The following is a 24,339-nucleotide window of genomic DNA, read 5'->3' as shown; positions in this document are numbered from 1 at the left end:
TAATAATTTATGAAGAACACACTTCAAATATTTAAAATCTTATTGGGACCTTCCAATATTTATGGAAAATCTATTAATTCCATTTTAAGTACTTTTGAAGTTTTAAAAGCGTTTAGGAAATGCTTTACAAAATGCTTTACATTATTATAGCCAGCAGAAAAATTCACAACTAAATGCTACACTTATCTTTATGGTCCAGCTTTTCATAATGCATAACGCGCAAAGGACTCAAGGGTAAGCTAAGTCAAAGTTCATTTGATTCTTTTTTTTTTTTTCCTAATGGAACTTTGTCAACCTGAATTTTCTCTTATCTTTGACTTTATGTGTGTGTGTGATTACCACTAAATCAGTAGTGACACTCTTCTATTTCTACATTATAGTCCCTATAAAACCACTGTTAAATATACATATCACTACATCATGTTATGCTTGAAATTTTGACATAATCAAATTGAATTAAACTGAAATGATTTGTAATGTGCAGATCAAAATAAAGTTACTATATTATTTTTCTTTTAAATACAATGAACCATTATTAAAACCTCATGTAAGACACTCCATATCAGAGGTAGGGTATAGGGGGTAGGGAGATGTGTAAGTCCATCTTTCCATTGGGAAAATTTCCATCTTCCCATTTATCTACTTTCAAAAAAGTTCTTTCAAGGAGTGTTTATTTTAATTATAAGCTAATAAAGTAAAATAGCATTGCTTTTGTGGTAAATTAATGAAAATATGCCTATAGAATGTGATCCCTACCAATTATATTATAGGGAAAATTGATTTCATTAGCCATAACTTGTTCAATTTGTTAAATGTGTACAAATTTAAGGTAAAAGCTTAGGTGAAAATCTTGAATTTGTGAGGAAGAAAATTAAAACACATATTAGTCTGAGGTTTATTTCTAACTGTTGCATAATATCCACATGACTTTATTACAGATTATGGTCCACATGTATTTTGTCATGAATAATTCAGATCCGACTGAAAATGACAACAATATGAATTCTAGTCTAATGGTTTAATAATTCAACTTCTTTAAACCAGTATGTTGTTAAGATTGGCTATCAGCTTCCCTGAAGGTAGACAAATTTCCTGGAATCTATAAAAAGTAGTTTAGAGTTCAAATCAAGTGAATACAGAAAGCCTCATTTCCAAAGTACTTCAAAGATTTTATTACAAAAATATTTTTTCCAAGTTAGCTTTGGGGAAAAAGATGTGACAACAGTTCTAACTCAATATACTACGCCTCCTGAGCAAATTAAACAGTCACTCAGTGTCTAGGAGTTCAAGAATATGAATGTGTTTACTACGCATCAGCTAAATATGATGAGGGAAAATGAAACCACATAACAGGTTTATGCAACAGCCAATAAACAGTGACACCATAATAGCTACAGTTCACAGCCATTTATGGCACAGTTAAAATATTATGTCTGATATAGTGCTATTATAAAATATGCTTTTTAAAATAAAATATAATCACCCTTTGACATCAATTGAAAGTCTATATAAGGGACATGACACTCTGCTAAACATCCAAATTGATGGTGAACATGCTTATATGTCAGCCAACTTATTGCAGTTCTATTCTTTCTTCTAGAGAAATGAAAATTAGAAAGGACAGAAATAGCACAAGACAATTCCAATCAAAAAAATAAGCTTCAAACTTTATTCTATCAGTGGCTTGGATACTATTACTGAAAGGTTTAATTTTTCTCCTAACTGTAAATAATTCAGTGAGTCTGTAATACCCTATAAAATACTATGCATCCTGCAAACATTCGATATTAGTGTACATAAATAACTCACGTATAAAAGATAGATGTAAAGTTACAAGTTTGCCCATAGCTCCCCTAAAGAAAATGCCACAGCATCCAGTGAACGTGACAGAGATTGCTAACTGTCCTCCAGTGTTCTTCCATGGTGACTCTTAGCTGGGCACTTGGATGCGCAGAATAAAGATCATATTTCCCAGGCTCTGTTGTAGGTATCACTAGCCATATGACTGAGTAGAATGTAAATCAAAGAATTCCATGGTGGCTTCCCAGAAACTTTTGAAAAAGATTTCAGGTGTGTGCCTTTTGCTCTTCTTCTTCACCCATTTTGTCACACTACTGCTTGGAATGTGGACATTACCATCTTTGACCATGAGGACAAGGGCTGAAACTTAGAGATGGTAGAGTGGGGGGCTGGAGGGAACCTGGGATCCTGAAGACTTCATGGAACAGGCCATTGCACTAGCCCTAGACTGCTAGCATATGAATCTTTACATGAGAGAAGAATAAACATCTATTTTGTTTAAGTCACTGGGCTTTGTATCACTCACAAAAGAATCTAATCCCAGAGGGCTTTCTCCTATTGCTCCAGAATCGACACCAGGACCCAAGCCAACAGGAAAAGGAGCTCTAAAGAGCTGCCAACATTTAGGGCTGGGCCGTATTCCCTTGCCCCACCCCCTTAGTAAGAGTCAGTGGAACTGGTGCAGCCATAAAGAACACACAGAGGAATTAGGAAGGGGAGGCGAATGGGAGGGAACCATCTTGACTGTCAGCCTCATGAGGAACACAGTATTTCCAGTGAGTGGGGCAGCTCTAAGAAAATAGCTGATAGAGAGGGGGAGTACCTACGTGAAAGGGAGACTAACATTTAGTCCCCTGACAGGAGGCTTGCTGAGAATTGAACTTGCAGGCCTTTTTTGAAAAGAAATCTTGACTGAATCTGATGTATGTCCATAGCAGTTTGGAAGCATATGAAAATACAGAGACCGAGTCTGGAGATATCTAAGAACTTGCTGAAGGAGCCCTAGGCACACAGTGTACCTGAAAACAAAAAAGGATGAAGAAAGACATGCTCACCCCAGATCTCCATGGCCCTTGGAGGGAATGAAAGAGAATCTCAGCAGAAACCAAGAGGCTACTCAGGCCAACCAAAGTGACATCTACCAACAGAGGGGGTCAGGGGCATGGACCACTGGTAAAGCTCAAAGGCTCCATGGCTGCCCCTCAAGGACAGAGGGGGGTGGGAGAAACTAAACACTGCCTCAAGAAAACCAGAACATTATCTACATGAAAACCAGCAGTGGATGAAACCAGGCTAAGGGTGGCACCTTCCCCTACTCTAGTCCCCCTCCAAGCCTTCCCCATCAGAGGAGTAAGGCCATGAAACAGAGGTAGAGTGTGGAGGAAGACGTCTCGGAAGCAGATCCAGCTCCTACCCCACCAACTACAAATATTCAACCGTGCTGGAGAGGGAGAGAGAAAGAAATCAATGTACACCCCCTCCTCCCAGTGTCTTGAGCCAAAACGACTGGCTTGTAATGGGAGGACACGAGCTTGGAGTTTTATAGTGACCTGGACTAGTTTTTTAAAAACTAAAGGTAACCAGAAAACTATGGGATTTGCCAAAGATATCATAAAGGAACATGAAAGGGAGATTTGACAGAGCACAGAGGAAAGTGGTGACTGGAGAAATGTGCAATCACTACATGTTTATACCCCCACTGCATGGAGACTGCCAATAAACCAGACAAAAATAGGTGAAAAATACAGGGAATTACTGCTTGAGGACACAGTTTCAAATTAAACAAAAAGTAATAACATGCAGATAAAAGGCCTTAAGAGTCACACTTCACATAATCAATCACTCATAAAAACAAGTTTGATGTGGCTCTTTTCAGTTCTTCATTTTTTTCTTGGCCATAAAAACATTAGAGTTCAAAAAATAGTGAATTAAAAAAATACATAATGTGTGAATGACATTTTGAAACTCATCCTTCTAAATCTAAAAACGCTTCCTATGATTCAAAGCACCAGCAGAAGCCAGGAATCTTAGAACTCTAGGCTGAAATAATTAGGGTAATAAAATTCCATTACGTTCTGTAATGCAAAACTCTTCAGGATTGATGGGCAAAATATTTCCGCTACAACACAGCATTATTTTCCTACAAACGTGGCCCTAAAAATTCGAATATACAATGTCATAAGACCCTGATTTTGATTAAAGAAAAATGAATAAAGATAATTTTAGGTTATGAAAGTCATCTTCTATGTTTACTTTAAGATTTACTGTTTATAAATCATATCATTTTGCTATCTTTCGCACTCTAATATGTAGGCAACTGATCTGGATTTTTACAATGTTGTAGCACTTGTTCTGGATTTATAACACCATAAACTACTGTAAATTGACATTTTGTTTCTTTCTCATGGACTTACAAAAATTATTCTACTAAAAGATGGGTCAGAAATTTCAATATATGTAAATTAAACAATGTGGCTTCCTTTGAAATTTGCAAATCTACAATAATTTTTATTTTAAAATAACTTTCCTAGTTTGATTTGCAATCACATAAACCCACATGAGACACTATAATGGTGCATTCTGATACTGATTTTGCCAGTCTAGAAATTTCTTTTTCCTGAAGGGAAAGACACAAATTCTTCAACTATTCATATAATTTAAGAAATAAAAATACCATAAGCCTTAGAACAATTTATATAAAAAGCTAGGTATGTGAATTTTTTCATGCCCATTTGAAAATATAAGGGGCCAGCCAAATGAAAATTTAAATTCCCTATGCCCTACCTCCAAGAAAAGTGAATCAAACTGTTTCCTGCAGGGCTGAAGTTCCTTGATGTTGTAGGACTACTAAATATTTTACTAATCTCAGCAGGGAACTGGCTAACTGCTTGTCTGTCAGATGTTTTTAATGGTTACCTCCGAGGGACAAAAACGAGGAGGGTGTGAAAAAGATCCACGTCTAAAGCAAGCTGCTCGTTACATGGTTAACGAAAAGATGAAGGCTGTAGATTTGTACGTGACACCTAACACAATCGCTGTGTCAAGAAAACCCGCCTGATCAGCACACCTCAGGCTCATGAAGCGTGGGGTCTACTCGGCAGCACGCAGGGATCCCACTGGAGCTCCCGCACAGAAGCCCTGCGCACAGGAGTCAAGACAGCAAGGAGCTACGGAGCGACAGTTTAGCACTAGATCTTAGGCTACTCAAAACATGCTTGATTCTTGCCGATTCTGCACACCAGCTGTACAAAAGACCAAAATCTTCACTAACGTACAAAATACCACGTTCTTGGCAAAGCACAAAACAATATTCCTTGATAAATATTGCCCTAATAAGTAGATTAAGTTGGTAGTAAACATTTCTTAACTACTTTTGTAGATGGTTTGATGACATGCAAATCATCTGACTTAATCATCTGACTTATTTGGGTCAACTCCAGTCAATAGTATCAATCTACATTATTTCTAACTGATGAATTAATTTTTTTTTTTATAATTTTATTTATTTATTTTTCCCCCAAAGCCCCAGTGGATAGTTGTATGTCACAGCTGCACATCCTTCTAGTTGCTGTATGTGGGACGCGGCCTCAGCATGGCCAGAGAAGCGATGCCTCGGTGCGCACCCGGGATCCGAACCCGGGCCGCCAGTAGCGGAGCGCACGCACTTAACCGCTAAGCCATGGGGCCGGCCCTGATGAATTAATTTATAAGTAATAAATAAAATTAGTTTCTCCACGAAAGCACTTAGAACAAGGCCTGACTCATGGTTAGCATTAAATAAATATTAGATATTCTCCTCATTACTATTATAACACATCCCATAATAATGTAATAAAAGATATGACAAGATGTATAATTATTAAGAATATTACATTAGGATAATGTCTGTCACTGACTTTCTCTAAAGCTTTTTTCCCAATCCTTTTCATAACTAAAGTAAAGTCCTTTGTAACTAAAACGTAAACATATATTTAACATGCTCAGTCATGTCTAAGTGGTTTAGGTGTATGAATAATCTGTTTCACTCTGTATGCAATATGCTTGTCACATTAATGCCTCAGAAGTGATAAGTGAATGAATGAAATCACATTATACAGACTGAGACTCAACTTATAATTATCTTTTCTCTCTTTTAGAAATTCTATGCTTGGGATAAGCTTTGAAAATTACATGCCTATATTTGGTGTACAAAATCTAGCAGCAATGTACAGATTTATTTCTGGTATAAGTCACAGATAAAAACTGCCTAACAAATGCAACAACAGATGTGCTGTCAGTATTGTTAAGGGAAATAATTGCATTCCTTTAAGTGATGACTGTGTACCTGACAAAAATCCTAAATTTTTGTTCTTTGCTTTTCAGTTTCCATTGACTATGCCAGTGAAGGTCTAAGGAGGCAGCTAATTAAGATGTAAATTACACGCGCGTGCGCGCACACACACACACACACACAGTTATCCTAGTTTCAGCCAATTTCAAATCTACCAGAAAAGGAGTTCCCCTCTTTTGTAGTGTGTACTCATGTTTTGATATACCCACACATATCCATTTATATATGTAAAACAAGCCACATTAAAATCTATAGGGCTTTGTAAAGAAATAATTTTGTAACAAGGAAAACTTTCCGAAGTCAAAGGAAAATTACAGTTATATAGGCACTCAGTACACCACCAAAGTTAAACTAATGCAAAATCTTCTCCCAAGAGGGCACACCAACTCTGATAATTTTCATGCATGAGAATTCTATTGTACTGAATACCACTTCAAAAAATGGCATCAAAGACAAGACCCTACAAATCTTTTCATTATATACTGATTTAATTCATAGCAGCATTTAATTATTTTTCTTTTACAAAAATATTGGAATATATTGCTTTATACTCAAGAATTATAAATTTTAGAAACATACTACATTAGTATTTAAAATATAATTACATTCATGATGAAAAGACCATTTATGACTTCTGCTTCCAGACAAGATAGAACAGATTTACTTTTCCCTATTCTTCCTGCTAATTATAAGCAAAACAAACTTAAGAGGACTCAGAAAGGTGGAGATAAAGAGGAAAACCTACCAGGATTTCAAGACCCAAGAAACAGTACAGTGGTGAACTCTTGGGTTTTCTTTATGTTTTACATATTTTGGACTGGGTGCTAGAGAAACCAGTAACCTAGAAATGCCAATGGGTATAGAAAAAAAAAAAAAAAACCCTCACGAAAGCCTGCTCTCTCTAACCAAAGGACCAGAAAAGGAATAACTTAGCAAGATAAAAAACATTTAACTGCTCTACTGTAGCCAAACAATCATGGAAAAAATGGCAGACCCACTCCCTGCTCCCCAACATCAGCCAAGGCCAATTAGGAAGCCTAGACTTCCACCCTTGCCAGACTGGCGTAAGGTGACCCAATTCTCCTACTAGGGTGATGATAAAGAAGGCTGAATGGGGAGTCAGGATCCCTGCTGGATTTCTAGGCTTTTCATCTCTATCTGTTGATGGTCGGTACCCTACCCCTTCTCACTGGGGTGATGTCAGGAGAGGCACAGTGGAGGGTCAGGACTGTCACCACCATTCGGCTATAACAAGTCCCCGCTCCCACCAGGGTGGTCAACAGAGGTTAAGTGGAGAAAGTGAACCTCTACCCGGTAGTAACAAGGTAGCACTACTATACCCTAGCTGGCACAATGTCAGAGGAAGCTTACTAAAACAGAAGATTTAAATCAGATACGGAGACTTATCAGACCTAAAATGTGCAGGATAAAATAGAAAATCATTCATTATATCAGAACCAGGATAATCTCAACTTGAATGAGAAAAGACAATCATGAGATGCCAACACCAACATAACATAGATCTTAGACTTATCTGACAAGTGTTTTAAAGTAGCCATCATAAAAATGCTTCAAAAAGCTATTACACACACACTTGAAACAAATAAAAACAATAGTCTCACCAAAGAAATAGAAGATATAAGAACCAAATAGAAACTTTAGAACTGAAAAATACAATAACCAAGACAAAAAAACTCAATGAATGTGCTTAACAGCAGAATGGAGAGAACAGAGGACAGAATCATTTGAAGCAAAAATTATAACACTATCTGATGTGATTCTTAATGTACATAGAGGAAATATTTAAAACAATTATATTATAAACAGAGTAGCATATAGGGTACTGAGAAAGTACTTCTGCGATATTAACAAAAATGCACAACCTTAATCAAAACATGAGAAAATATCAGAAAAACCAAAATTCAAGAACATTCTACAAAACAGGTAACAAATATTCAAAAGTGTCAAGATCATGAAAGACTAAGGAACTGTTACTTGATTGGAAGAGACATCACAACTACATGCAATGTGGGATCCTAGACAGGATCCTGGACCAGAAAAAGGACATTAGTAGGAAAATTGACAAAATTTGAGTAAGATCTGTAGATTCGTTAATGCAATCATGAGTCGCTTAATGACGATATATTCTGAGAAATGCATTGTTAGGCAATTTCATTATTGTGCAAACACCAGAGAGGTTACTACAAACCTAGATGATATAGTCTACTACACACCTAGGCTATCTGGTGATAATCTTACGGGACCACCATCGTATATTCAGTCTGTTGTTGACTGAAATGTTGTTATGCGGCACATGACTGTAGTATTATATCATCGTCAAGTTCCTGGTGCTGACAATTAATGCTATGGTTATACAATTGTTAACATCAAACTCTGTACTATTTTCCTACTTTCTCTAAGTCAAAAATTATTTTGTAAGGCCACTTATAATAAGATAGAAAACCTTTAGTGCTTCAGAATAAAGGAGACTTGAAAGAAGCTGAGAGCCTGTTAGAATAGATAATAGATAAATTTTTCTATGCATATCAGAAGTTTATACTAAAAGAATCTTCAAACATAAGAGGTGGGAATCAGTGGAGACTCAATTTTCTCTTAATTAAAAAAAAGAGAGTCACTAGGCAATGTGGTACTTTCTACCTCTGATACAGAAAAGAAAAAGTATGCAGAAAAAAAAATTTATGGCATAAAAGCCTGGAAAACTATAATATCCAAAGCATCATGAGAAAGAGGAGTTAAAGGTTTCTCCTTAAATTAGAGTTTCAGAGGGAAAAAATTATAATATAGGCCTATGCATGAGAAGCCTAGCAATGGGGACCAAGAAGTTTGAACCAAGAAACATCAATAAATGCTACTTGATTTGCAAAAAGTAAGAAGTAAGTTTCTGCTTAAACTGTAAATCCAAATTGGTAGCAAACACCACCTATGACAGATCATTTTTTAACTATTTCTGTTTTTACTCTAGGAAAGTATTACTATCACTACCTCAACTTTCTCCCCTATCATTCACTTCATTACAAAAAGTTGCCACTGAAACTACTCCAACAGAGAGCAGTTACCACCTAAATGCCAATTCTATTAGGTTCTGCTTTGCAACGTTTGACAGGGAAGTTGATGGAGAACCTGGAGACTACTATCCCAGAAGCCAAGAGAAGAAATAGTTCAAGATAAGAGACAAAGTTTGGACTTTGAGTCCAGCCAGATTAACTGCCTCAGAAAAAAAACCTCAAAACTATGCAGAGGAGTGTAACAGAATCCAGATGCAATCCAAAATTACTTGACCCAGAATAAACAGGAAAAGATGACTTGTACCCAAGTGAAAAGGCAATCAATAAAGACAAAATCCAATATATCTGATGTTGAAATGAGCAGAACAGGTGTTTAAAGCACCTATCATAACTATTCTCAAGAATATAAAAGAAAATGTCTATAATGAATGAATGAATAGAAAATCTCAGCAGAGAAACAGGAACTTTAAAAAGAACCATATGGAAATTCTAGAAATGAAAATACAATGTCCAAAGTAAAAAAAAAATTCACTGGATGAAGGAGACATAGGAAAAGAGTTAGTAAACTTATAGATCCATAGAAATAATGCAATCTGAAGTTCAGAGAAAAAAATTAAAAAAAAAAAGCCTCAGCAATCTGGGAAAATATAAAAAATGCATGTAAATGGAGTCCCAGAAGAAGAAGAGAGAGGGCCCTAACCAATGACAAGTGTCCTTATATCTTTTCCCATATTTTTAATTATTTTCTTAGGACAGATTCAAGATTACCAGTTATTAACTAATAAATTAATGGGTCAATTCGGTGGTATTTAAAATCAATTGGATGAGTCCCAGATTTTGGTAATGGAAGAATGAATTCACTGGAAAGACCTTCTTGCAGATAGCAATCTATAATGCAGACAAAATAAAAGAAAAATATTTGAAGACACTGGAATGTGATCAAAAGCAGGCAGACATCAGTGTAGAGTTTTTCCGTGAAACACTAAAACTATATGAAGTAAGAATTGTGAGCTCATGGCTATTTTTTTTCTTTTTCTTTTTCTTTTTTTTCCGCTTCCTGTAGTTCTGTTGGTGGAAAACAGCAGTCTTACCAGCTGGAGGTGGCAGAGGAAAGAGTTTACGGGTGGCAGATGAGTTGGACATTGAGGGAAGAAATCCTAGAAGTCAGGCAGCTGCAGAAGTGGGGGAACACTAAATCTGAATATAAACTCTACCCAAATTCCTGGCTGACTGCTACACTTCACATGTACAGGAAAGACTAGGGGATCTGATGCACAAGTACGCAGCAACCAGCGAGGAATCTGTTAAGATCCGGAAGTCTGCTACTTTTTTGATTGAGTGCAAGTCCCTAAAGTGCACACAGCTCAAGTGACAGAAAGCGAAAGCTCTACTGGCCTGAAGTACCAGAGGACACGGTCTGGGAGATCAGCTAGCAATTTAGCGGGGAAAATTGCTGGAAGTTAGGAGATGTAAAGAGGGTGAGCTCCAAAATCTGAGCATAAACTCAGCCCACATAACTGTGCAGGCACTGGGAAGACTGCAAGAGACAACGCCGCAGCTGGAAGCGGAAAGAACTAAGTGGAGATATCAGCTGAGGGATATCACCAGGGGGGAGACGAAGCCTGCAGTTTTAGCCCAGGCAACTTAACTGAGAACTAGACCAAACAACAAAAACAAAAACAATAATCTACAGAAGGAAGGATGATCCAGAGTTGCTATAACGTATCATCCACAACATCCACTTTTCAAACAAAAATTACAGACATGCCAAAAAAAACAGCAAAGGGTGAACCACATACATAAATAATGTAGTCAATGGAAACTGACTCCTAATGGGCTCAGATGTTGGATTTAGATGACAAAGACTTCAAAGCAGCTATTCTAAGATGTTCAAATAATTAAAGGAAAATACGATCTTAAAAATAATACAGATATGGAATCACAACAAATAAAGAGAACTAAAAAAAACCAAATGGAAATGTTAAAAAAAATATAAATAATTGAAATAAAAAATTTATTACATGGGCTCAACAGCACATTGGAGAGAAGAAAGGGAAGAATCAGTAAATTTGAAAATACATCAACAGAAATTACATCATCCAAAAGATGGAGAAAAATAAACAGTCTCAGAGACCTGGGGGAAAATATCAAGAGGCCCAACATACGTGTAACTGGACTTCCAAAGAGAGAGGAGAGAGAAAAGGGTAGAAAAAGTTTTGGAAAAAAGTGGCGAAAAACTTTTCAAAACTGGTAAAAAATGTTATCTAAATCATTCTCAGAAGCTAAATGAATTCCAAGCAGGATTTAAAACAATCCTAGACAGAGCATAGACAAACTGGTGAAACCAAAGATAAACAGAATATCTTAACAGCAGCTCGAGTAAAACAACACACGACATACATGGTGCAGAAACAACTGGCTATCCTATGGGAAAAATGAACTTCAACCCTTACACACACCACAGACAAAAAAACTTTAAATGGATCTTAGCATTAAAAATAAAAGCAGAAACCATAAAAAGTCTAGGAAAAAAATAAGAGAAAATCTTTGCAACCTTGGGCTTGTCAAAGATTTCTAGAGAGGACCAAAAAGGCACAAATCAGGCAAAAAAAATGGAAAATTGAACTTCATCAAAATTGAAAACGTTTTTTCAACTTTTCCAAAGGCACCTTTAAGATAATGAAAAGACAAGTCACAGGAAGGCAGATACTATTTGCAATACAAAGGACTTGTATCCAGAATATATAAGGAACACTTATAATTCAAATAAGAAAAAAAATCCCAAGTGGAAACTGAGCAAAAGATGTAGACTTTTCACAAAGATATATAATTGGCCAGTAAGCACATGAAAAGAAGTCATATCGTTGGTCATCGGTGAAATACAAATAGAAATATCAATGAGACACTGCACCCTTCAGAGAATGAGACTGATCATATTAATGTATGGAACCCTCATACATTGCTGGTAGGAATGTAATATGATACAACACATCGAAAGAATCTGATAGTTTCTTATAAATTTGTATGTACACTTACCACGCGACCCAGCAATTCCACTCCGAAGTATTTTTCCAAGAGAATTGGAAACAGGCCTGCACAAAATCTTGTACATGAATGCTCATAAATAGCTTTATTCATAATAGCCCCAAACTGAAAACAACTCAAATGTTCATCAACAGGTAAAGTGATAAACAATTTGTGGTATACAGCCACACAATACGAGTGAGTACTTAGCAATAAAAAGGAAAAAACTACTGATACACACAATATGGATGAATCTCAAAAACATTACAATGAGTGAAAGAAGCCAGAAACAAAACTGTGCATGCTGAATTGGGCAGGTGAGGAAAACAGGCTGCAGAGGCACCAGGGAATTTTTTACAGTAAGGGAAATATTCCCATCTTGATTGTGGTGGTAGTTCCATGGTTGTATACGTTTTTCAAAACTCATCAAACCGTATAATTAAAGTAGACGTGTTTTGTTGTATGTAAATTATACCGCAGTAAGGTTGACTAAAACATTTTAAAAGTGTAGTTATCTTTGACACAACAGTTGGAGATACTAAGTCATTGCTCATACTTCTTATGAATAATGATAATTAATCTCACAATTAATTTCCATGCAATTGTTACCTCAGGATATTAACACCATTTGAATTTATCGGATGTGTTCAGATGTGATTGTCTGCCCTTCCACCTGCCCCTCCCGCTCCACATCCCACCCCCCACACTCCCATTCTGATGTTAGCTCCATGAGGGCAGAAACCTTGACCGTCATATATGCTATATTCTCATTGCCAGGGAGTGCACCCGGCTCACAGTAGGTGCTCAGTATATGTCAGCTGAATTAATGAATAAATGAGTCCCTTACATTGTTAGTATTCATCAGGAATATCTCCTATGCCTTTGCCCATTTTCCCTGGTCAATCTTCACTACTTCTACAGCTTCAATTACATCTACACACTGATGACTCTCCAATCTGTGTGTCCTATCCTCTCTTGCTGACTACCAGACCCATTTACAACTGCCTACTGGACCACTCCATTTCAAAGTCCCACAGGCAAGTCAAATTCCGCATGTTTAAAATGGAATTCATTAACTTCCTCTATGTTTATTCATCTCATCCATACTGAAAAAAAAAACTTGCCTAAAACATGTCCCATTCACATTACCCTTCTTCTTTACTTCACTCTTAAATTCTTGAAACAATAGTCTACTTATCCTTAAATAGTCTATTTACTCTTCAATACGTTTAAAATCTAGCTGCCACCCTGAGCAGACCAGTGAAAGCATCCTCACAGAAGAAAGCACAAGAGACCATTTAACTCTCTCAACCGTACCTTAGCCCCCCACTCCTCTATGCCCACTAGCTCTGCCTTAATTCAATCTTCATTTTTTCTCTCCCAGATTTGTGCAAAATCACTCTAATTAGTCCTTCTGCTACGAATCTCTTTTTTGTCTAGTTCATCCTTCAAACTGCTTACAGAATTATCTTTCTAAAACACAAAACCAACGTTACTACCCTTTCAAAAATAAGTCTCTGCCTAATAGCTAAAATTCAAACTCCCAGCAACACACATACATCTTTTCAGCCTCCCTGCCTGCTACTCCCACTTTGAACTCTAAGCATTTTCTAAAACACCATGCCCTTTTATGTCCTGAGTACTTAGCTCCTTCTGCCTGCAATTCCTTTTCCTCTTATCCACCTTCGAATTCTATGTCCTATTTAATACTTATTTCAAATGTCCCCTCTGCTACGAATTCTTCCCTAATTCCTGTAGTCAGAGCTGTTCATTCCCATTCTTGATTCTTAACATGGCTAACCATACCTCAAGTCCACTTACCATGTTACACTTACTATGACAATTAACATGTGCGGCAGGCATTATACACATTATTTCACACAGCATGCTGGAAATTTTTAATTGTTTTTGTCAAACTGTTGTGTAACGTTCAAACGCTGATCCCTGGAGATAGAACTAAATTGAGGTAGCGGTCTGTCTTCTGTATATCGGTTTAATTTACCTGTCTGTCTGTCTCCAACTTGACCATAATTGCTCCTGTGCCCAGTGGCTGGCGTGCTACCTAGCATGTATAGGTACTTAAGTATTTGTCCAGAGTGAATAAATAAATGTTCCATTTCCTGTTGTTCAGCTAAATCAAATTCCAGTATTCAATGAGATGACATTCTATAGCCAGATTAACTTCATATCCATCTAATTCTTCACATACATACTGAAATTATTGAAAATTATTCTTTTTTTTTTTTGTGAGGAAGATCAGCCCTGTGCTAACATCTGCCAATCCTCCTCTTTTTTTTGCTGAGGAAGACTGGCCCTGGGCTAACATCCGTGCTCATCTTCCTCCACTTTATGTGGGACGCCGCCACAGTATGGCTTGCCAAGTGGTGTGTCGGTGTGCGCCCGGGATCTGAACCGGTGAACCCCGGGCCCCCGCAGCGGAGCATGCGCACTTAACCGCTTGCCCCACCAGCCTGCCCCTGAAAATTATTCTTAATATACTATTTACTATTTTTATCTTTCTATTTGTGAGGAAGATTAGCCCTGAGCTAACATTCGATGCCAATCCTCCTCTTTTTGTTGAGGAAAATTGGCCCTGGGCTAACATCCGTGCCCATATTCCTCTACTTTATATGGGACGCCGCCACAGCATGGCTTGCCAAGCGGTGCGTCGGTGCGTGCCCGGGATCGGAACTGGCAAACCCTGGGCCGCCGCAGCGGAGTGCGTGCACTTAACCACTTGCACCACCGGGCCGGCCCCTGAAAATTATTCTCAATATACTATTTACTATTTTTATCTTTTTTTTGGTGAGGAAAATCAGCCCTGAGCTAACATCTGATGCCAATTCTCCTCTTTTTGCTGAGGAAGACTGGCCCTGGGCTAACATCTATGCCCATCTTCCTCTGCTTTATATGGGACGCCGCCACAGCATGGCTTGATGAGCGGTGTGTCGGTGCACGCCCGGGGTTCCAAACCTGCAAACCTCGGGCTGCCAAAGCGGAGCGTGTGCACTTAACCACTACACACCGCGCTGGCCCCTACTATTTTTATCTTAATAACAGTTTTTCAAGCTGTGAATTTTGTGTCATTTCCCAACAGTAGTCCCTGTTTTCTGAAATGTTCCATTTTAAAACTTGATTCTGGACTTTCCTTACACTTGAAAAAAATGACCATACTATAGAGAAAAATATTTTGAAAGTTTTTCAAATATCCCTTATCTCTGATAGTTAAATCTGTTTTGTGATGTTACCATGTTAAGCTGGCAGAACTTTCCAGAACCTAAAATCTGTCAGGGTTTAAAATTAACTAATAATTCCATATGGGGAAATGAGTAAACTACATTACTAGTAGGACATTTTACTTGTGTAGTCCCTCAAATGTATATTTACATAATAAAATTTTATCTTAGAATAAAATCTAAAGTTGCTTCCAGCTCAAAAGTGTCAGAATTCTTGGGCCAGCCCTGATGGCCTAGTGGTTAAGGTTCAGCACCCTCTGCTTTGGCAGTGTGGGTTCAGTTCCTGGGTGTGGAACAACACTCATTTGTCAGTAGCCATGCTGTGGCAGCAGCTCACATTAAAAAAAAAAGAGGAAGATTGGCAATAGACATTAGCTCAAGGAGAATCTTTCCCAGCAAAAAAAAAAATAAATAAAAGAGTCAGAATTCTTAAATGACTCAGACTCAGTTGTGTATATAGTTGAGGGCATAAATAAACTTATTGATGAAATCTATGACTAAACCAAAACAACATTCAGAAGACCATGGACCACTACCACAAATTAGTTCTACTTAGAAGGATCAGGCTTCAAACACTATACAATACAGTCATGCACGGCATAACCACGTTTCAGTCAAGGACGAACCGCATATACAACAGTGGTCCCATAAGATTAGTACCATATAGCCCAGGTGTGTAGTAGGCTATACCATCTAGGTTTGTGTAAGTACACTCTATGATGTTTCCACAATGATGAAATCACCTAATGACACATTTCTCAGAACGTACCCCCTTTGTCAAGCGATGCATGACTGTAGTTTGATTTAAAATAAAATAACGATTTGTAAGCAAAAAGCAAAAATGTACCAGGCACTTCTGTTTGCATCGTAAAACAATGTATGTAACGCCTACTTCACTATCAGATACATAACAACTCAGTCAATAAATGTCCGTTTCATTTCCTTGTTTACCCATATATCTCCTAAATGAAGCATGCCCCTGGTATTTTAGAGTAGTTTTCTTCAGTGTGCAGAAATCCTTTACATGCAGCATTCTGCATATTGTTCTCTTTCTCAATTTGTTCTGGGTAAGAAGAGAACAACACATATGAAATTTTAGCCATTGTCATTCATGAAAAAAATCATAGACACAGCTGAATGTTGGAGAGAGGGAAACAGATAAATTTCATAGATACTAGCCTGACATGAAGGCACCTGATGGGAACTACAATTAATTTTATGTCACTAAGTAAAAATCACATCATTGCCAACCTTTTCTAGCAAAAGGAAATGTAATTCACCTTTAGATGAAAAGTTTCTTTTCCTTCAGATTAATTGAAGAAATAACTGATTACTGATTTTCAAATAATTCCAAATAGAATTCTCACATTGAGTTGAAATCTCTTCTGATATAAACAGAAAAGCTGCAGATATTTTCTACATGGAGAGAACACATACTGACAGCCATTTTTTTCTGCACCACAGTGGCTCATTTCAGATCCACATCAAAGTCACAGTGTTAGGAACAGCTTTTTCTGTGTTTGTATATTACTTTTTCTTTGAAATATCTTTTGTGTCTTACTACCTATGTACTTGGTGCATCAAGGCTCAAGATGAGTGTCTCTGTCCCTTTGAGTTTCATAGTTACATTCTGCAGTGATTTACGGTGGAGTTATTCCTGAAGAGTTTATGCAGTAATAATGGACTGTTTCACTCAAGGCCTGCTTGACTCTTACCTGTATTACTCATCACAGTATGTTTTTATATGCATCAGGATTTCTTTCTTCAAATGTAATATTTTTATCTACAGAGTTGGAAATTTCAGAAAATGAGTTGATCTGTAATTTCACTGGTTTTCACGGAAGTACAGTTACGTGATATGTAGTTTGCATACCCTCGGGAGTTTGGCCAACTATATCAAGGTCTAAAGATAACACAGACAATAAGTCAGTTTCCATGAACTTGGGCGGCCCATTTGAAGAACAAACCTGAGTTTTAGGGTCACTATAGGAAGACCAAGCCTTCAGGAGAGTTCAAACACTAACCCAATCTCTCCAAGGTCTTTGGAAAGTAGTAGAGGCCAAATCCAGGAAGGATTTTTAAGGACTGCATATCAGTGCAGAATCTATTCACCCCATGCCAAACTCACAAATGTGTTTTGCCCATTGTACTCTGAGTAATTTCTCATTGCTCTATACGTGTAACAGTGTAGATAAAAATTTGGGCTGAGAAGTAACATGGTACGTATGTTTCAAGGACAAATGAAAAATGGGGGAAAAACATATTTCTAAGTAGGGGAGTATACGTATATGCATGATTTCTTTCTCCATATCCTCCTATTAGAAATCTACAAAGTTTTACTTATATAGTCACGTGTCGCTTAACAACAGGGACACGTTCTGAGAAATGTGTCGTTAGGAGACTTTCTTGTTGTGCAAACATAGAGTGTGCTTATATAAACCTAGATGGCATAGCCTACCACACACCTAGGCTACAGGGTACTAATCTTATGGGATCACCGTCATATATGCGGTCTATTGTTGACAGAAATGTCTTTATGAGGCACATGACTGTATTGGTCTTGGAAAAAATGGATCACTCATTCTTTAAAAAAAAAGAAAAAAGCTGCAAATAGCTACTTTGATGATTAATATATGGATTAAAAAAAGTGAGGTATAGGGAAGAGAAGAAAAAAAGAGACAGGAAAAAGGTTGATCCTCAGATCGGCCAGGCCCCCTCCATGCCCCATCTCAATGTAATCTGTGTACTTAGGTTATATTGCTAAAATATGTAATGCATATATATGTCAAAAATAAATATTTACAAGAAGCCTGTAACTATAAAAGAAGCCTGCTATAATTGTATCAAACTTCACAAAAGGAGACATATTAGTTGAAATGTATTAAGTTTGAATTGTATTTGAAAAGAAAGTTTTTAATTTAAATAGCTATTTCAAAGCATTCTGACATTCTCATCTTGGCTGGAAATGGCACCAACTCTATAAAACACTCCTTGATTTTGTAAAAAAAAGTAATTATGGTCTAACTAAGAAACCAACTAAGTGCTTCTTTACATTCTTTATGTGAGAAAAACAAATCTAGTTTATCATATTTTACTCTGAAGGTTTCAAAAACAACACTGTTCAATGGATGATGATCACAAGGAGGGGCACAGACTAGCAAATCCAAATTAAACCCATCTAGAAAAGATAATTTACTAAAATAATTCGTTTTCATTTCCAATCTAACCATTTTTCTGACTCATTTAAACAAAGGGACCGCTTATATTTAATTATACAAAGAGATTTCTAATATAGTTAGTATGGAAAAGCATATTAAAGATGTAAAAACTAAGAATAATGTAAATTACAGCACAACAAAACAAAGTCTTCTACCTTAGCTCAGATGCACAGCATTTCAAGAAGGTCTTTTCTATAATAATTTTCTTTAAAAAGCTGAATGATTTTCAAACATTTTGGCATTATAATTAAAGAGTATCAAGCAAGCAACAAGGAACTCTGACACACTATGGTATGACTAATTTCAAATGAGTTTTTATGAAATGCATAAAGTTATAGAAGCATTCTGACTGGGCTGGATAAAGTTTGAGGTTCATAGAACTATTCACATAAAACATTTTTTCCAAAAAATAATAAATCAATAAGAACATTCAGGTTTTAAAAGAGGGTAATTAAAATACACTCAATAAAAATTTCAAAGAAACAAATATTCATTTATGATAGAGATCCAAAAGCTTGCATCTAAAATGTGATAAAAAGTTTAGGTGAGTTCAAGCAAGGATAAAAGAATTGCTGAGAATGTGTAAGCGTTCAGTCACATTCTGCTCTGTGAAGTCAGCTTTATTAATAATAACTTCAATTGTATAATAATTTTAATTATTTTGTAGATTGAAGCAAAAGGATGTGAGCTTAATACCAACATTCTGGGGAGCAAATAAGCTTTTTGTAACTTATAAATTTCAATTAAAGATTGGGTAATGAAAAAAATTTAAAAGTTAAAACAACTTAGTTTTCAGTATACTAATATATTTTTTCTTTGTAATACAATAGAGCTGTCACATATAATGGCTCTGACCAGCTTAAATCAAATTTCAAGGGGCAAGAAAGGCCAGAGAAGGGTTTATACAATATTCATTAAGTAATGATATCTAGTCAGTGTACAATAACAAAATAAAAAAAGTACTAACCTAGAAACACAGAAAAAGAATTTATTGTTTTTAAATTCCAGAAATAAAAATAACAGAATAGCAGGTAATCCATAACATGCTGGCCCTATAATTTCTAAACTATAGTCCAATTGAAAGATTTAAGAAATAAAAACAATGTACATGTTTTTCTACCAGGTAAATATACCTGAGAGAGTTACCTATGAAGAAATGGGTTTTAAAACTTAACCACAAAGAACCTCCTACTGCGACATTATAAAGATGTGCTCTGCGCCTGACAGCACACCAAGCCATTTCCCAGAGATTCTGTTCACTGCTCAGCTGCAGGTTACGATCCATCAGTGACACAATATTTCACATTAATAACACCCAGCTCATTCAACCAAAGAAGCACAGTGATGTTTTAAAACCATCTGTTTATATTCATTAGTATGTAAAAATCACAGTACACAAATTTGGAAATGTTTAACTTGTCCATAAATAAGAGTATATTATCTCAGCATAAGCTTTAAAAAAAGGTCTGAGCAGTCAGCCCAATAATAGGGGTAACAGACTCTACATTTTGACTAAAGTAATTTAAAATTATAATTGTTTTCATTGCCAAAAAATTAACAAATAAATACAAATCAAAAAATTTAAGTAGTTCTTCTGGCAGCAAAATTACATCTACCATAACACCTCCAAGCAAAAAATCAATTCAGAGCTTGAATGCAATTTGTGCTTTGTTTCTATAAAAATGCAGTGTTGCTTTCAGACATTTCTAAATGACTAGATTTGTAAATAAGCAGTGAATTTCTTTTCATCACAGTTTATTTCTAGTTCATCCTATGCAGATTATAGATAGAACTAAAAATTATTTAGCTTTTTTTTCCAGTACTTTAACTGTATGAATCAAGGTCTTTTTATTTTAAACAGTGATTTATTGTCATTCTTAAGGTAAACAACAAAAACAAATTCTAAAATTTTAATTTTAAATTAAGCATTTAAAATTTCAGATGACAGAGCCAATAATTGGTAACAGCTTCTTTAATTTCATATTAATAGTCTAATTAAAAACACTAATGACTACCTGGCAATATATTTGAAAGAATCAGGTTTCTGTGAAGGAAAACAAAAAACATGCAAAATACCTCCCCAAACACATGATCTTTCTTAGTTTATATCTAAACTTGTAAAATTTTTAGGAATACATGATCATTCTACACAATACAGATCTTCTAGAGCATTTCTAAAGGAAATTACAGTTTTTGGTCTTAAGGAATAAGACTAAGATGGACACGGGGATGAAAACAGTGGAATCGGAAGGAGCGATACACTCTGTCTACGCACAAGCACGCTGCTGTCCATCCAGTCAAGTGAGCGGTTACAGTTCAGTACAGGATTTTCAAGGCAACTAAGAAATCAAAACACAGGTATTTCCTCTTCCTAGAGTTAACAATTCTTTTAAAAGTTCTCTCCATAAAGGACTGTTGGATTTTGTTTTGTTTCGTTTTTTTCAAAAGGGAACAAAGAATAAATAGGAAAAAAAAAGTTTCCATCCCCAAATTCATATACACAAGTTAAGTGGGCTATACGCTAGTTTTAGACTGCACAGGGAAATGGAATTATTGATACCATCTGAGGCAGGTGCTACCCTCGACGGTTCAAAACACGAGCCAGTAAAACAGATATGTTTTTATGTCTCAAACAACTAGAAAGCATTTCATTATTGTTCTAATACCTTGTTTAATTAACTCCTAAGATAATTGACTTCTAGGATGTTGTCCCTGAATGGTATACCTAAATCATTACTAGCAATAGAATGCCAAATTCAAAACTGCTATGAAAGTAAAATTGTCATTGAAAACTCAGCCTTACTATAAAATGAGGGAGAACTTTGTGCTAAATACTAATACCAAATGTATGAAGGCAGACTTTCTGTTTATGGAAGACAGAGTGAGGCGATGGATGCACCCAATCAAGACCAATCGAAAACAGAACAGAATGAAAAATGTTGGAAAAAAAAAAGAAGGGGAAGAAGAAGGAAAATGGAGGAGAGCCAGGCAGCAAAAGAATTACTGGATAGAATGAAAATCAAAGAAAATGAGGCATGTGCATACGGCTCTCTTTTTTCTGTCCTCTGTGTTCCTAATAATTTATGATGTGAGTGGCATACAGGTCACACTAGCAGGCAAGAATGAGCTTTCTGATGGATAGAGATGAAGGATTTGGGGCTAATGAATTGTTTTGTTTTCTTGTTTTTGTTTTTGCTTTTAATTCATACCTGAAAGCCTTGAATCCTTGCTAAATATTCCAGTTGTTTTGAAGGTTGTACTGGAGAACAAGGGGGAGTAGGAGAACTTCCTTTTAAACCTATGGCTTCAGCTGTAGGAGGCGTTCCATTCATAAGGAGTTCCCTGGCAATTGTAGCTGAACTATTCGAAGTGGGAGATATACTGAAGAAAGAGCTTGAGGGTTGGTTCATATCTTTGGGTGACAAATAGCCTAGGGTAGTGCCAGAGATTACTTTGTGGCGGCTGGCTTCCATTTCTTGATAAACATCAGGAGACAAATGAAGAATTCCTTTTGGAGCTATAAATAAAATGAAGGAACATTGTTATTATACTTAAAATAATTGGAATAGAAACACATTATAGCATTATTAACTCGATTTCACTTGGTGTTGCAACAGAGCAATGAGAAACACTGTCCATCAAGCATCTTCCTCATACTTGCAGAGGCAATTGCAGCCTCCATTTAGAGGTGAATAATGTTCAATATTCCTAAAATCAGAAGTTTAAAAAACACACAAAATTGATTTCAGTGTACCTTGTATATGGCAAGGAAGCCGTGGAGGAACAAGGGCAACCGGTGTGTGGAAGTGCAACGCGGGATAAGATTAGGAATGCGCGGTGTCTTCACCCTGCAATTCAATACTTCATGATCTCATAAAAGAGACATGAAACCCTAACATACGCAGCAATTGAGACAAAGGAGGTAAAATGAAGGGTGGATCAGTCCACATCATCTGAGGTATAAACTCATATGTCCAGTGGCCTCCTGGTGCTCTCCTCTCCACAAGGGTGTCCCGCAGACAACTCTAACTCATAAACATGTCAAGAAGTGACAGAGCATCTTCTTTCCCGAACCAGCCCTGTCTCCTATCTCGCTTATCTCATTATGATACCACCATCTATCTGCTCCGTCGCCCAACCTCGACTCCTGGCAACCATCTTTGACTAACCCACAAACAAGCAGTTACCAAGTCCAGCAAGCCCAAGCTGTGCTATCAGCTGGTGGGTTGTAAACATGAAAAGAAGCACCTTCCTTTGACTACCATTTGTCTCAGATATGTTTCAAACCACCTTTCACACTGCTTGTTCTAACGTCTTTGGATCAGATATTAACAACTCTCAAATCATGATGTTATCTTTTACAATTATTGATAAATCACCACTTTTGGAGAATGTGCTCTGAGAGACACAACTTAATTCCCTTGCTCTTGCCCCTCCCTCTCCTGCCATTAACTTTCTGATTCAAGCCCTCACTGTTCTCCTCTAGGCTACCGGAACAATCACTAAAAGGTCTCACTGCTGTTTGTCTCCCCAGTGACCATTTCCAAAAATGTGTTCTATAACACAGTCCCCAAATAATAGGGTTCCATGATAAATAAATCTGGGAAATAATGCAAATTATAGCACACACACCCCTCTTGGAACATTAAAAATATAAATTAGCATAGTAAAGACTCTGAAAAGTCCAGAAGAATAGAAATCTATTCAACTTGGTTTAACCCAGGTTTTCCCAAATGTATTTTATATCCAAGCTTTTTACATCATATTAATAACATCTAACACTTTGGGAAATGCTAGAAGCTAGCCATTCTCTTACTTAAAAGTCTTTACTGGCTCCCTATCACTTACACTATAAAATCCAAACTCCTTAGGACGATATAGGAAGCCCTTAGTGATATGGTTCCTCCTCATCTACTAAACTCTTCGTGAAGACCCCATTCCCCAGTCATGCAGCTATGCTAACACTTCTTTCAATATTCCAGGCTGTTTGAGCCCATCACACCTTTATTTCTATTCTATTTTTCAGTTACACACACACACAGGTAAGCTCCTACTGCTGTGTTTCAGGCACTGTGCTAACCAATACTGTCCTGACCTCAAAAGTCATGCTCAGTCTATTGAGAGGGGAAAATGAAAAGAGATAATATAATGTAGTAGGTGCCTCAGCAGAGATGGGTCTAGAAAGCGTTGAGAATGGGAAAGGAGAAGCACTAGGAGCTCAGGAAAGGCTTCTTGGAGATGATACTGACAGCAGATTTCAAGGGATGAGGAGAATGAAGCCAAGGAGAAAGAGAACTGAAGGCAAATGGACGGCATGAGCAAAGGCAGGGACTGGCAGGGTGTGTTCCAGGAGACCTCAAGTGGTTCCTTACCACCAGCGCACAAAGAGGGAGCTGGGAACTGCAAAAGGGGAAGCTGGAGGTAGGCAGGGGCCAGGCTCCAGATGGCTTTAAAACATAGTTTTTTTTTCTTTTTTTTTAAATAATATATATAGCTTAAACTAATACATCAGTCCTATTTTATGGATTTACTTTATGCCCAGGAAGAAATTTCAATAACATTTTTTTAAAGATAATACATGCATTGGAAAAAATACAGACAAATCTCACTAGCCAGATGAAACTACTTTTAACATTTCACTTTAAAGATATGCTTTTAGTCTTTTTTTCCTATGTACTTTTTTGTTAACTTGAAAAAGTAAGGTA

At 36.7% G+C, this 24,339-nt stretch overlaps 1 protein-coding gene across 15 annotated transcripts in view; it reads right to left on the bottom strand.

Moving 5' to 3' along the window:
• The window catches only part of STAU2 (staufen double-stranded RNA binding protein 2), a 392,065-nt gene that overhangs the window by 111,530 nt on the left and 256,196 nt on the right, over positions 1-24,339 (bottom strand). For all 15 annotated transcript variants that reach the window (XM_087420424.1, XM_004436284.3, XM_087420425.1 and 12 more), the window contains one exon: positions 21,844-22,151. In XM_087420424.1, coding sequence (XP_087276550.1) covers positions 21,844-22,151 — 308 coding nt within the window. The remainder of the gene's footprint in view (positions 1-21,843; positions 22,152-24,339) is intronic.

The sequence above is a fragment of the Ceratotherium simum genome, chromosome 31 (assembly GCF_057802395.1).
Source record: "Ceratotherium simum simum isolate JZ-2026a chromosome 31, ASM5780239v1, whole genome shotgun sequence".
NCBI lineage: Eukaryota > Metazoa > Chordata > Mammalia > Perissodactyla > Rhinocerotidae > Ceratotherium > Ceratotherium simum.
This window is presented reverse-complemented; position numbering and strand designations above follow the sequence as displayed.